Source organism: Sebastes umbrosus, chromosome 12 (assembly GCF_015220745.1).
Source record: "Sebastes umbrosus isolate fSebUmb1 chromosome 12, fSebUmb1.pri, whole genome shotgun sequence".
In the NCBI taxonomy this organism is placed as follows: Eukaryota; Metazoa; Chordata; class Actinopteri; order Perciformes; family Sebastidae; genus Sebastes; species Sebastes umbrosus.
The window spans coordinates 24,594,859-24,609,687 of record NC_051280.1 but is presented as its reverse complement, the minus strand read 5'-3'; the positions used below and the strand labels follow the sequence as shown (position 1 = coordinate 24,609,687).

Sequence of the window (14,829 nt, the reverse complement as noted above, 5' to 3'; positions counted from 1 at the left end):
AGTCACATAGAGGCAGCGGGAATAAGCTCTAAACACGACACTGACATGTTATCACGTTTTAAAGCAACCATAGGCATTATTAATGTTTTTCTAATAAACTTATCAAAAGACAATATCCCTGTTCACACAGCCTGTTCAAAGCACGGTTGCTGATATTGATTTTTTTTTTTTTTTTTTTTAGGTGAACCTTTCTTTTATGTGGCTAAAATGCGTTTTGCTGCAGGGGTTAAAATCCATCCCGTCCACAGCCGTATATTGCTTTGCGTCCGTGCAATAACTCCTGTCTGTTTCTCCAAGCTGGGGGCGTGCTGACCGTCATCTACTGTAGGCAGGGCCGGCTCTAACCCTTTTGGTGGCCTCGGTGAAATTTGGATTTGGAGCCTCTCGCGTGGCCGGCGGCGGTGACTTTCTAGGGTTAGGGTTAACCCCCATAGAACCCTAACCCTAGCCCCATAAACCGCATCACACATCAGACATCACAATGGTTTTAAGACAAAAATTAAAATTAAAATTTTCTTAAATAACTGTATTTATTGTAATATAAATAAACAATTGGTCCCTGATATTGTTGGTTTAAAAGAGTTTATTCAGTTTCACTACAACGAGAGTTACAGGGGTGAAAAGTTTCTTTCTTTCTTTCTTTCTTTCTTTCTTTCTTTCTTTCTTTCTTTATTTGTTACTTCAATGCAGAAAATGAGGAAGGGCGCCCACCAGCATTTTTTCCCCCTTTTTTTTTAGAGGGCGACCGGCAGCCCCCTGAAGGTGGCGCCCTAGACGACCGCCTATATGGCCTATGCCTTAAGGCGACCCTGACTGTAGGTAATACACTAACTATGGTCCCTCATTCAACCCCACTTCAAAATACCCCAACTATCCCTTTAAATGTACAGTTTTGGTTCACTCTCACTGCTTTCATAGTGTTATTTTCAGGCACAGCAGGCAGTTGTTTTCAGTGAAAACAACCTAAAAACCCAGTGTACACGACCTGCTCAACACCAAACAGCAGACAGACACCGGTAGAGACTCACATAGTGGAGCATTTAGCAGCTAAGGAGCCACATATTTCCCTCAGGAGTTTCCGCTGCCCCCAAGTGGCCAAAAAAAAAGAAAAGAAAGAAAAATCAGTTATTGCAGGTTTAAATTGACATGGTGAACTATTTAACAAACAGTTGCCTGCCCTATTCACACATCTAACGATAATGGAACAACACTGGCATTCATTTGAAGTCGTGCACCTTAGGGCTGTCCCGATTACCATGTTTTTTGGGCTTCCAAGCTTCGGTGAGTAATATTCAAAGGTATTCAAAGCGCGGCACAGTGCAGCAGGCTGACATGTTCTTCTGTCTGTCTGTCTCCATCTACCCTGTTTCAGTGCCCGGGACAGCGCCACTGATGCTCTACTGTACTCAGACGCACCTCTACACACAACAAACAGCGATATTCATCTGAAAATAACTAATAATTAATGTTGAATATGAATAATGAATAATGTTTAGGGGTTATTCATTATACTACTTTGGGATTTATACATTATTATTACATACTTATATAAAAACAAAACAACAACAAAATACCCCCAAAGCATTCGAATACTGATATGGAGGTTGAATACCATGGCAACGGTCGAAGCTTCGAATCATTTGGGTTAGCCCTATAGTGCACCTGATGAATGTAAGTCCAATATTCACTCTCCTTGCAGCTCTTAGTCAAATCCTGAGGGAAATATCTGTCTCTTTCGCTGCTAAATGTTCCACTATATTCACCAGCTAGTCTCTAACTTTGTTTGTCTGCTGCTGAGCAGGCAATGAACTGTGAGGTTTGAGGTCGTTTTTGGTGAACACAGCTGCCTGCTGTGGTTAGAAACAGAGCTGATGAGAGCAGTGAGGCTGGACCAGAACAGTAAAACTGAAGTGAAAGATGCTAAAAAGCCCCGTAGAGCTGAGGGGAACCGCAGAGATTTGGGTGATGACGATCCATGGGTTTGTCACTATGAGCGACGCGACACTCTTCACATTCAGTCATTTGATCCAGTGTTGTTGTTATGAACATTTTGATTATAGCAGTCTAACAAAGTCTTACACATTTACACCAGTATTTTCTTTAATAAACATATACTTGGCATGTACATTTCATTCTAGTCTCCCTGCTGAGGTAAATAAAGGAAAATAGGTGATATAAATATGTGGCTCAATGTATTTCACCCACATACTGTAGAACATCAGTTTTGTTTGTGAAGCCTACACCTCTCTTTCCCTCCCACCTGTCAGGATAATGACACATTTTGTTGAGTTTTCTGATCAATCTTGAGTCATGCCTCATCTCTCCAGCTGGTGGCGACAAAGCTCTTTGCATTTTACAGCAAGTAACTCTCGCAGCAGCAGCAAAGAGACAAAGAGACTCCTTTTTTTATTCTCAGAGTCCCTCTTTATCGTTTTGTGCAGCGTGTCTTTCGTTGACCTGTGTCAGGAACCACTCAGCGTGATTGTTGCGCTCTCCGCCTCAGTGTAAAGCACAGAGAGACTCCATTAAGGTCCAAATGAACAGAGTGCTCTGTCACTTCAGAAAATCACCTCATCACTTTTTATTTTTTGGGATACAAGCGTCTGGTTGCTTTTCTTTCTTCGGGACAAAGTGTACTCTTGAGTTCACACGTGGACAGAACAGAAATACTGTGCTCGGTGCTCAAGACCTTTTTTTCTGTAAATGGTGTCCTTTCAAGTAGTTGACGTCTGGCTCCAGTTCCTGCAGCCTGGATGACGTTCTTTCTTGTACAAGCCCCGCTACAATAGCTGGTGACACGACCATCACGTGTTGACACTTTATTGGTTCGCTTCCACCGACAAGAATCGAAGCTTCCTGTGTCTAAGTGAGTTTTATTAGTTGATGAGTAGGAACTGACGCATGTGCTTCTGATGCTGCAGTTATTTTAACACTCGGCATCCGATAAATCGCTCATTTAGCTGGTTGTGAGAGCGCAATGAGGGTCAAGTGTGGCTGCAGGGCATCTTCTTATCTCTCTCAGAGCTTCCCACTCACCACGTGAGGAAAGAGCTGTGTGTTTTTCTTTTGAATCGTTGATGCTGTTTTTATAATTACAGTAAATACACAGTGGGTTTGCATTCATGCTGTCCTTTACTCCATGCTTAATTATAGTTTCTGAAGTGAACAAATCATTATTTTTTCCGCTTTCAGTTTCTATTAGGGCTGTCAAAGTTATTGCGATAATAACGCGTTAAGGCAAATTTGTTTTAACGCCACTAATTTCTTTAATGCAATCAGTCTTTCAGAGGTTGGGCTCAGTTTTAAAGCTAGAGAGTGAAGATACTGGCATCATATGAAACTAGAAAACCTAAAGAATCCATTGATATGATCTCATACTAGCTTATTGGGAAGGAGGTTAAATAACGCTCCGAACTTATGCTACATTTTGGTGAGGAAAAACTGGCATGGCCATTTTCAAAGGGGTCCCTTGACCTCTGACCTCCAGATATGTGAATGTAAATTGGTTCTATGGGTACCCACGAGTCTCCCCTTTACAGACATGCCCACTTTATGATAATAACGTGCAGTTTTGGGGCAAGTCATAGTCAAGTCAGCACACTGACACACTGACAGCTTGAGTTATGATTGGAGCATATTTTTTATGCTAAATGCAGTACCTGTGAGGGTTTCTGGACAATATTTGTCATTGTTTTGTGTTGTTAATAGATTTCCAATATTAGATGTATACATACTTTTGCATAAAGCAAGCATATTTGCCCACTCCCATGATGATAAGAGTATTAAATACTTGACAAATCTTCATTTAGGGTACATTTTTTACAGATAAAAAAATGTGTGATTAATGTGCGATTAATCTCAATTAACTCTGGACAATTATGCGATTAAGTAATTGTGATTAAATATCTAAATCGATTGACAGCTCTATTGTTTACTGAATTAGCTCAGTTTAAAATTTGTTGATTTTATTTTAGAGACTTTTAAAGGACTTTTAAAAAGAGTCTACAGCAACACTACTGTCTCTGTGAGGCTGTAGTTCTTCAACTCTGGAGAGTTATCATGGCGACTGAGTAGAAATAGAGAGTAGAAATACGCCCTTAATGTTACAAAGTAATCTACCAGGAGTGTGTGCTTGCATGTACAGTATTTGATTGGCCATCACAGCACCTTGCTGGATGACATTGTGTTGCAGCAAAAAATTTAACCAGACTCAACTTTTGCAGGACAACAACGCAAAATACTTTTAGTGAAATACTCTGAATGAATTTGCTCCTGTAAACAGTTACGCAGTGTATATATCTAGGGCTTTTATTGTGAAAGGTAAGAACGGACGGAGTGGATCTGGTCTGCGCTTCCTTTGTCAAGGTTGAAAGGAGTAATAAAGTTTGCTGTCTTGGTTCGGTCTATAGAGCCTTTGTGTTGTTGGGTTAGAGTTAGGCACTAGTACACTATTGTACGTTTTGAATATGTTCGTTCCGCACAACATGATTGGTTGATGCGTTTATTTGTGGTGCAAAAGCTCAGAAAAATCGACCTTGTTCCAAAAAAATGATTCCACTTTTTTGCCGTGTAATATTTGCATTCCGTGTAACAGCACTCATAACTTAAGTTATTGTTTACCCTCTTCACTATCTTAGTTTAGCGTGTTGGGATCTAACATTTGCTTACTAGCACTAAACAAAGTACAACTGAGGCTGAAGGGAATGTCATTTGTTTTGTAGGTATAGCAGAAAACAAAGTGTTTTTTTACCTGATGATGGCACTAGATGAAAAATCAGACGATCACCAGAGTTATTACAATTCATCCAGAGGGGAACATGAATTTGCGTACCAAATCTCATGTCAGTCCATCTAATAGTTGTTGAGATATTTCAGTCTGGACCAAAGTGGTTCACTAACTGACCGACGTTGCCAATCATAGAATCTGACATAGCAAACAAGAGTCAGGTGTTATTTTGATATCTACATACTGGGACGTGACCGTCGGCAGACCGGCACGAGATCGGCTGCTCTGCTCCTCATAGGTCAGTGAACACAGCATGCTGTCTTTGTCACAGCGGCCGAGTACAAAGCTGACCTTCCCTCAAACCCAATTACCTTGTCAATGTGGAAGCCGCACAGTTATCGTCTCACACACTCCCCATTATTTCTCACTTAGACATTTGGATGCGTTAAATCTACGTCACACTACTTTCTGTGTCTTCTTTGTGCTTCACATAGAAAACGGACTTGAAGGAGGGTTATATGCATCAATTAACCTCATAACTGCCAGTTGAGTTTATGAAAAGCTGCACCAATCGGTGTAGCATTGAAGTAAAAAAATGCTGGTGGAGCACCCATGGCTCATCACTTCTCTTCCCAGAATTCTTCACGGTGAACTTTGACCTCAAAAACTTCGTTAATAGTATGTGTCTGCTGTATTGGGAGAGAAATCCACTCTTGTAAAAAAAAAAAAAAAGAGATCAGTGACGGGGAGTGGGCGTTAGGTGACATTGGAGATATTTCCATCCTAAACTGACAACTGTCACTGGTTGTGACATTTCCAAGGCTTCCCACTCACCTGGATTCTCTGCTTGGTGCCGGCTTCTGTACGGATCAAACAAATTAGAAAAAAATATGTTAATTATTGAACTGTACAGGTGCTGGTAGGTGGATTTTGTTACCTTTGGACAGAGCCAGGCTAGCCGTTTCCTCCCGTTTCCAGTCTTTATGCTAAGCTAAGTAGGGCTGCCCCCTGAAAGATGATGGGTCGAATCATACATCAGTGAGCCCTTATAGTCGACTTTAAGAAGCTAGATCTATGAAGAACTTTGTGGGAGAGGGCGCAGCGAGCACTAAGTCTACGGCTCCAGGAAGCGGCGAGGTTCGGGCGAAGGGTGCTGTAAAGCTCACTAACGGAGCCGCGAGCCACCTTCAACCCGGGCCTTTCCAAGCCGATCTAGAGCCGGTCGCGGTGCACCACCACAGGGGGAATGAGCCCAGTGAGGGCCAGCCAGCAACTGGTTAAGAAGTGTAAAAATATTTTCAGTTCAATATGAAACTGTGGCGGGCTGCATTTGACTATGTTAACATTGTCGAAATCATCACTGAAACTCATGCCAATGGATTCTAGGATTGCCAGATATAATATATAATAAGTCTATATAAAAAAAAGAAAAACAAGGAACAAATAGTCAAATCTTTGTATTAACCAGCCAAATTTGATTTGAATAAAAAAAAATTTGATTCGGGCACAGCCCTAAAGCCAAAACCATACAGACATGAGTGGTATTTTTCTTCTCCTGTAACTCTTGACAACAAAGGGAATAAGCGTATTTCCCAAAACATCATCATGTTGGCCTCAGTTTGACCGTGCGCATATTTACTTGGTGGCCGTTCTCAACTCTTCGGACCTTTTTTATGTTCCCACTTAAATAATCTGTTTAGGATCCTAATGTTATTAGCTGTATCGCTCAATTAGCGTTTGATCAATGTCCAACATGATGCTATATGACTGTAAAGCTTTTAAGGGTTCACAATATTCCCTCAAGTCAAATCCCATCAGGGGAATGCATCCGACAAATAAGTAGAATAAGTAGAGAAATAGTAAACAAAACAGACAAATGCATAATGGGAAGTGCTTTCGTGCATTAAACTGTCATATTAGTGGAAGATTTACTCACCTTGTAGCATGCATGTTAATGTGGGAAAAGGGGACAGTCCAAAAGTGTGTGGTCTTGTGTCTTGAAACGTGTTGTTAGCGGAGAAGCAGACAATTGGCTAGTTTCCCTGTGGAAGGTGGAGCTTTAACATAGTCACGAGGAAACCTCCAGCAGCAGGATATTCTCAAATAAATTAGAAAGAAGGAACATCTGACAGGATCACGGTAAACAGAGGGAGTCTCTCATGAGACACACTCTCACAAAGACACACTTTATCTCATACTGCCTTTATAACCTTTAAATGAAGCAGCGGTTCCTGTCTATTCCAGCCTAGTGTAAGAGAAGGAAACACCCTGGAAAGGCCTAAACATACAGACAACCACATTACATTCATACTTTTGGTCAGTTTAGGGTGTCCGTTCCATCTGATTTACATGTCTTTGAGCTGTTTCCAGAGGTCACCAATACAGGAACTCCACTGAGAAGAAACAAACTCTTTAGGCTCTACATCATTTTTCCTGTAAATGTAAACTAACAGCAAACATATGTGGCTTTACCTCACAGAGGTGAGTCATCATTATTCGCTGTACATGGCTCGACTCCTTTCTGTCTTCATATGGCATCACGTAATGAAATAATACAGACCAGATGTTGTTATGCGCTCATATTGTTTTAATACCACCTATATATAATCAGATGAAGTGTTTATGAAGCCTGACAAGATGCTATTTTCAACAAGTGGACACAAAGGAGTTTATTTCTGGTAGCAGCCTATTTTTTATTCATTTTACAATCCAAATGAAATGAAAATGAGTTTAAGCTCTTGTAGTATAATTGGACCACTCGCCTGTGCGGGGTTTGTTCCCTTGGTAACCCGGTAACCATGGCTGCAGCTCTTTGTTTTTACACCCGCTCTCCCAAGTTCAAGCACCGTTGGCGACGCTATTAATCACCACTCGCACCGCAAATATGTATTTAAATGAGCACGCTGACTCATTCCTGCCAGTGAAGTGCAGTAGGTGCCCAGATCCAGTCGTTTAACAGAGCTCCACCTCTTCTGTTGCACATTATGTTTCCACCTTCTTGACATTCAAAGACTGATCCATGCTTTAGAAACACTCATGTAAAAACACACACACACACACAGGGTTCAGCCTCTCCCATGCCAGCTCATCCAGGTGTGGGACCTGTCTGTGTTTACAGTATATAGACTGTACAACTTAATGAGCCTGAATGTTTACAACAGGTGTATTGAAGTAAAACCTGATCTTCTTGATCTTGATGCAGAGTGTAAACACATTGTGGTTATATCTGGCTACAGCCAGCATGGAATAACTTTTCAAAACTTGAAAATGGAGATTATATTTCTGACTTCAAACGAATAAAAAAGGACATCATAATAAAACCCAGTCTGTCACAGTAATTGGTTGCTCTTGTCTTGTCTTGCTCCTGGGTTATTGTATTTATTCAGATCTTTTTTACATTAGTATAATGAGTTGGATAGAGGCAACGCTAAATCATCGTATCTGTATTTGCTTTTAGGATTTTTCACGGGGTCATTTTGACCTTTATTTTGGTAGTGGATATTGAAGAGATGACAGGAAATCAAAGGAGAAAGAAAGAGAGGAGGAATGATATGCAACAAAGCTCCGTTCCTGGCCTCGATTTGGGGATTTACGCTTATTGAAGCGAAAGGAAAGATTTATATTTTCAGTTTTGGGTTCTGTAAAGATTCAGGAAATTATACAGCCGTACAGCATAATAGAATTATGAGAATTTAGAAAAAACATTCACGTAGACAACTAAGCATATTTCTTATGTTACAGACACATTTTAATCATCATCATCAGTTTCCATTATAACACTGAGCTCTCTGTGGTTATCAAAAGCCTCCAGTGGATCCTCTTTTTTATAGTTTGGCTTAGTAGATGGTTTCTTGCTCTTTTTCCAGGAGAAACTCCAGCAGTTAAAAATAGGCCAGTAAAGTTGAACTCCAGTCATGTAGATTTCCAGGATGTTCATTTACCTTTAAAGGCTGTTTAATTTGTCTTTGGGTAATTCTCTGTTAAATATGACTGAAGAGATTTACTGTAAGTCGACAGCAGAAATCACCAACGTTTGTTTGACTAATGAAGAACGGAAGTGGACACTTACGTAAGTTACAGCACACAGTACTTGGAAGTCAGTTCAGTCACTGAGGTCTCTCAGTTCAGTCACTGAGGTCTCCCACTTCATTATCCACACTTTAGGAGTTTCGCATAATGGCAGAAAATACCCTCTATGGGACTGTTTTTCCCAGAATGAGTTACTAACCTTTGTCTTTGTTCACATCTTGATAATGTCTTAGACATCAGCATCTTTTCCTCATGTTTGTCAATAGTGTTAATAGGACTAATATTCAATGTTATTACCTAGTTATTATCCATAATAACAATATAATGACACCTCCAAAACCTCAATAACTCCTAAACTAATAATAATAATAATGATGATGATGAAGATAATAATAATAAATGACAGACTAAATACACACTTTGGCTCCTAGAACTAGTATTACTTTTTACTCCACTACATTTCTTTGACAGCTATAGTTACAAGTTACTTTGCAGATTTCGATTATTAATACAAAATGCAGAAAATGGTGTATATAAAGCATTTGAAATTAGCTCTACCTTTACCAACTGAAAAAAATAGAGATGCTTTATTTCATTAATACATTACTAATTATAATCCATTAATATATATATACATATATATATTACGGACCATTCTGCATAATGAGTACTATAACATTTGGTACTATACGTATATTCTATGCTAATACTTTTCTACTTTTACTTAAAGCTAAAAGATCGGTAATGTTTAGAAACTAGCTAGAGTAAGCTAGATTTTTAAAATTATCCAACTGAAAATCCCGCACATTCGAGCTGAATGAAATGATTAGACTGGCTTATCACAGTCCTGTGATAAGCCAGTCTAATCATTTCATTCATTTTTCATTTCTTATTTTTTGTCAGAGCATTTGATTTACTGATTGCTGTCGGGATGTAATTCGAATTTAAAAAAAATATATAACAAAAAACGTTTTTGAAGGACTACCAAATAGCTTCAACTAAGGTTTTGAATGCAGGACTTTTACTTGTGTAGAGTATTTTTACACTGTAGTATTGCTACTTTTACTGAAGCTAAAGATCTGAATATTTCTTCTACCACTGACTGCGTGTGTAGTGGGGTTTCTTCAGGGTAAAATAAATCAGCTATTTGAGGACTGAAGATGATGGATATCTAATATTTAGATGGTACTCTTTTCAAATATTTGATAAACGGATAAAAATATCTCCTATACTGTCTCATAGCTGGAAAAAGTAATGAAAAACAGCAACAGAGTACAGGAAATGAGTTAAAAGTCCAGTCACGCTCTGACTGGCATTAAATTCAATATGATTCACCTGTAATTTATTTATTTCACAGTTCTTTTGTCCACCCATCTGTATGCAGTTACACACATCGCACAGAAATGCACCGCTTGGCTTCACAATGGACTCATTTTCTTCTCCGTACATGATCAGAGTAGAAACCTTCAGCCAGAAGCTGTTACTTTAATCTTTTAAAATGTTGTGTACTCTTTTATGTTGATCCAAGGTTGTTGTTGCCGCAGTAAACCTATTTTTCCTCCAGGCATGAGAACAAATCTCAATCTTTTCTCTCTGTTGCTCTGTGATTATTTTTGTTTTCATTTATCTCAACGGTTCAAAAAGTTCCAGACTACACCCTCGTGATAACTATATCAAGTTACGTAAAAACAAAATGTACCAACAAGCTCTGTCCACCCACATGCTGCCGCGCCTGATCAGGTCTCTACATGCTTCTTTTATTCTTGACATTTGATAGCTTAAATTAGACATGAATCATGAACATCTGCCCAAACAGACTGCTGTAGTCGACGTGAAAAGCATACTGCTTTATATGTGTGTAACATCAGCTGGTACAGCAAAAGAGTAAGTGACAATTAAAAGTCAAGTCCATCTGTTCTCTGAGGTAAAGATGTTTCAGTTTGCTGAGCAAAAAAAAACAAATCAGTGTTTCTTCAGTGAATCTCAATTACTGCAGAGGCCTCATTACACATCACTGCTGGGCCAAAGTGACAAAGAGGGATGGAGTGGAAAAATAACCTCTGTCATTTTTCCACGAGTGTGAGAGCGGTGTTAATGACTTCACCCTCGCCCTCTTGAGGGGTTAAGTGTTTGAACAGGAGTCAGCCGTTGCAGGAAGGAGAGCGTAGGAGGCGTGAGAGTGGCGAGGAGGTGGCGAGGAGGTGGCGGTGATGGATGGCAGGAGAATGGATTGAAGGGGGACTGATTTACAAACAGGAGAGGAGGCTGATGTGACTCACAGCAGGCTGTGAAAGGCGGCAAAGGTAGTAAACAAACCTGGAGGTGCTCAGTAGGTGGCTGCTGTCTCCATGGCAACCAATCACACTCCGATGCTTCCCGGCAAAAAATATCTTGTTTTTTTTGTGGACTTGCATAAACACACAGAAACAGTGTTTCACAGCCTTGCACTTCTACATTAACTTAAAGGAGTAGTTTGGAAATTTTTGGAAGTTTGCTTTCCTGCCGAGAGTTAGATGAGAAGATCGATACCACTCTCATGTTTGTGGGTAAATATGTAGCTACGTTCAGCTGGTTAGCTTAGCACAAAGACTGGAAACAGGGGGAAACAGCTAGCCTTGGATGTGTTGATAGGCAGATTTATCCAGGCTAGCTGTTTCCCTCTGTTTCCAGTCTTTGTGCTAAGCTAAGCTAACCAGCGTCATATTAACCGTATAGATATGAAAGTGGTATCAATCTTATCGTCTAACCTTCGGCAAGAAAGTGTATTCCCCAAAATCCCAAAACATTATAAACTATTCTTGTATTTATATTGTTTTTTATTATTTATTTAGGTTTTGTGTTATTACTTGTGTTAGTTGTTGTCTTTTAGGGATGGGACGATATACTGTAGGATTTTATCTCGGATTGTGATAAAAAAACACACGGTCATGGTGAATTTCCATTATCGGGATAATCGTGAATATCCTCATATGAAAAAGTTAAAAAATCAAGCCTAATTTAAAAAATAAAAGAATTATCATGTAAGAAAAAACAGACTCACAAATTTGCTATTTAAAAAAAAAATCCTTTTGATCATTATTTAAAATGTTTTTTTTTTTCACTAAAAAAAGACGTGTGTCCTATCGGTGATGCTATAAACATATTAGTTTCTTAACAAAATGTGAGGTAAAGTGATTCAAGTATGTTTTAGTGCCATATTTAGAGTTTTAAGCATATTTTGATGATTAAAGGGATAATATCGTGAATCGCAATTATTTTGGCCAGGATAATCTTGACATGAACTTTTCATATTGTCTTATTTATGTTGTCTATTGTGACCTGTCTGACTAGTGTTTCCTGTTTGTTACTGTGCATGGGTGACAAAATTAGTTTCCCCTCTGCTGATCAATTAATATCTATTTATTAAAGAAGCTGTCTGTCTAGGGCTGCTATTAACGATTATTTTCATTGTCGATTAATATGCTGATTATTCTCTCAATTAATCGACTAGTTTTTTGGTCTATTAAATATCAGAAAATGGTGAAAATGTCGATCAGTGACGTCCTCAAATGTCTTCTTTTGTCCACAACTCAAAGATATTCAGTTTACTGTCATAAAGGAGTAAAGAAACCAGAAAATATTCACATTTAAGAAGAGAATTTTGACTTTTTTTTCTTAAAGAATGACTCAAACCGATTAATAGATTATCAAAATAGTTGGCAATTAATTGAATAGTTGACAACTATTCATTTAATCGATTAATCGTTGCAGCCTTACTAAATTCAATACCTTCTATAATCCATGTAGACTTGAGCACCGGCCAATATGACCCCTCTCCATCATAACATATTCTTATATTGATAAAAGAAGTGACACACATTGACACACTCCCTTCATATCTTCCATTCAGTGTAACGCCAGAGAAAAGGAGTCATCCAGTCACCCACGTGTGAAGTGGAACCGCTGAGGCCACAGATGAGTGAGCAGCTACAACAGCACACATGAGCAACTCTTCTTCTTCCTTTCTCTGACCTCACTAACCACATCCACCTTCTGTGTATGTCAAGTGAATTTTCCATGGTACAAAACAGTAACCTTTTGTCTCTGGAAATTGGTCATATTTTATTCAATGCATTTATTTTTTTTACATACAGTACTTCAGATAAAAAAAACATGGAATACAGATCAGTTTTCACCACATAATAAAAAATACTTTAAATAAATAAGAAATAAATAAGCATTAATGCTGTTGGAGTCTCTCCTAGTGGTAGATTTGTTGTATAAAAGCAACTCATTTCTACATTTTCTAATTGATGCCACTGTTGCTGCCGTGCATGCAGCCCTGTATGTACAGTACAGGTGACTCTTTCAGAGGCAGTCTGTGTCGTCACAGCTTCACGTGTCCTTCAGCTTCCAGCTCGGACGTCGATCCGTACGCAACCTCCGGTCTCCCAAAATAACTCCACAGCCTGGCGTGAAACTCCTCGGACTGAGGTGTTTGTTCCGCGTGAACCTTTCCAGTCTCTGCTGTGCGTCAGTTAGCTTATGTCACTTTACGTCTCCTGCTGCTTGCAGGATGGTTTATTCAGTTACCCGGACTTGGCCTTTCTGCTGAGCTCCAGGTACATGGGGGACTTGAGGAAGCGAGGGTAGCAGTCTTTCTCCATCAGGGTGTAGATTTTGGCTTTGGCCAGGTTGAAACAGGACGTGTTGGGATGCTCCATGTTCTCCTTTGTGAGGGCTTTGGTCACATGGTCAAGATTTACCTGAAAGGGGAGCAGAAGAGAGGTGATTATCAGCACTTCACAGTGAGATAAGTGAAGCCAGCAGAGTGACAGATAATCCTAGATGGTCTATTTAGGCTTTTTAATATATTTACCTCTCGTGGTGCGTCAGAGCCGATGAACTGGTCGTAAATCTTCTTGGCTTTGGCGGCCAGTTTTGAGGGTTTCGTTGCCTGGTAGTCCTCGCAAGCCAAGTAGAAGGCGATGTTTTCCTCGCTGAACTCTGAGTCCAGGAACGCTCTGAACAGGCACAGTCCATCTGGAAACAGGAGAGAGTGATAGATTAACATCTGGTAGTCATCTCAAAACATCTGGAATTATGGAAATATCAAGTGTGATGTGGAGGATTGCTCTTACTTTGACTGGACAGCAGTTTCTCGAACGACTCCTTCCATTTCAAAGGCTCGTCGACGTTAAACCTGCTGCAATAGAAAAAAAACATCATTAGGAAAAGTTCTTAAAATTACAGAGATCCATTTTTAATTTCACTGGTATGCTCAGAGAGAGAATTTGAATGTGTGTCTTACCTCAGTTTGTCATTTTTCTTTGCCTGGCCGGTGTTGCCGTGATCCTTTTGTAGTAAACTTCCAAACAAAGCTTTCAGCTCCTTTGCCCTGCAAAGATAAAGAAAGAGAAAATGTTATAAAAAGTTATTAAATCCACCTGTCTTATCCTACAAGTACAGGAATAATTAATTTTCCTCCAAAAACAAAAAGCAAAATGTATATCTCACCTCTCCAGGCAGGTGGTAGGCAGTGATTCTAGTGCTCTGCACATGATGGGAGGTTTCTTTCCTGCTCGCTGGTGGATATTTCCAAAGGTTTTAACAGTTGCTTGCAAAGTATGTAGTGTCTGTCTTCCTCCCTGTGAGTGAGTGAGCTCTCAGCTGGTCTGCCGTCTGTGTGGATGAGTGACTTTTTTATAGGGTAGTCAGCTCTGTGACATCACGCCCCTCAGCCAATGAAACGAGCCGTGTGGGAGGATGAGGAGACTCCTCGACACAGATTTTCCTCCAGACTGCTTCCTCACCTACTGAATGTGTGTGATAGTTACTGAGTTACTTCATAACTTTTAAATGTCTTTGTGCTCAGTCAGGGTGTGTGAATGTGTGTGTGTGTGTGTGTGTGTGGTTTTGGGGAGTGTTTGTGTGTGTTCTTATTTTTCAGTAGTTGTGAGGAGAACTAGACGTTCTCACAAGGACAGAAAAATCCCCTCAAGTGAGGACGTTTTGCCTTTAATACAAAATAGGTTTAGTGTCTCGACTCGGGGGCAACAAGCACTCGTATCTAAATGATTAAACAGTTAGATTGT

General features: G+C 39.7%; 1 protein-coding gene and 1 long non-coding RNA gene across 7 annotated transcripts in view; one reads left to right on the top strand and one right to left on the bottom strand.

The window, feature by feature from the left end:
* Positions 1-12,974, top strand: part of LOC119498588 — a 29,772-nt gene extending 16,798 nt beyond the window's left edge. Inside the window, exons 1-3 of one of the 5 annotated variants that reach the window (XR_005209139.1) lie at positions 10,212-10,495; positions 10,883-11,058; positions 12,645-12,974. This is a non-coding gene — a long non-coding RNA (uncharacterized LOC119498588). The other 4 variants (XR_005209140.1, XR_005209141.1, XR_005209138.1 and 1 more) reach the window with 4 other exon arrangements.
* rgs5b (regulator of G protein signaling 5b) lies at positions 12,836-14,426 on the bottom strand. 2 transcript variants are annotated; one of them, XM_037787587.1, is made up of 5 exons: positions 14,252-14,426; positions 14,046-14,132; positions 13,876-13,943; positions 13,614-13,777; positions 12,836-13,500 (listed from the first exon to the last, which is right to left on the bottom strand). In XM_037787587.1, the coding sequence occupies exons 1-5, from the start codon at positions 14,293-14,295 to the stop codon at positions 13,324-13,326; spliced, it is 540 nt and encodes a 179-aa protein (XP_037643515.1). In that variant the 5' UTR covers positions 14,296-14,426; the 3' UTR covers positions 12,836-13,323. The 2 variants fall into 2 exon arrangements, with proteins under 2 accessions (XP_037643515.1, XP_037643516.1); XM_037787588.1 differs by having other exon boundaries at positions 13,876-13,940; positions 14,252-14,425.
* Between the last annotated feature and the right edge of the window lie 403 nt (positions 14,427-14,829).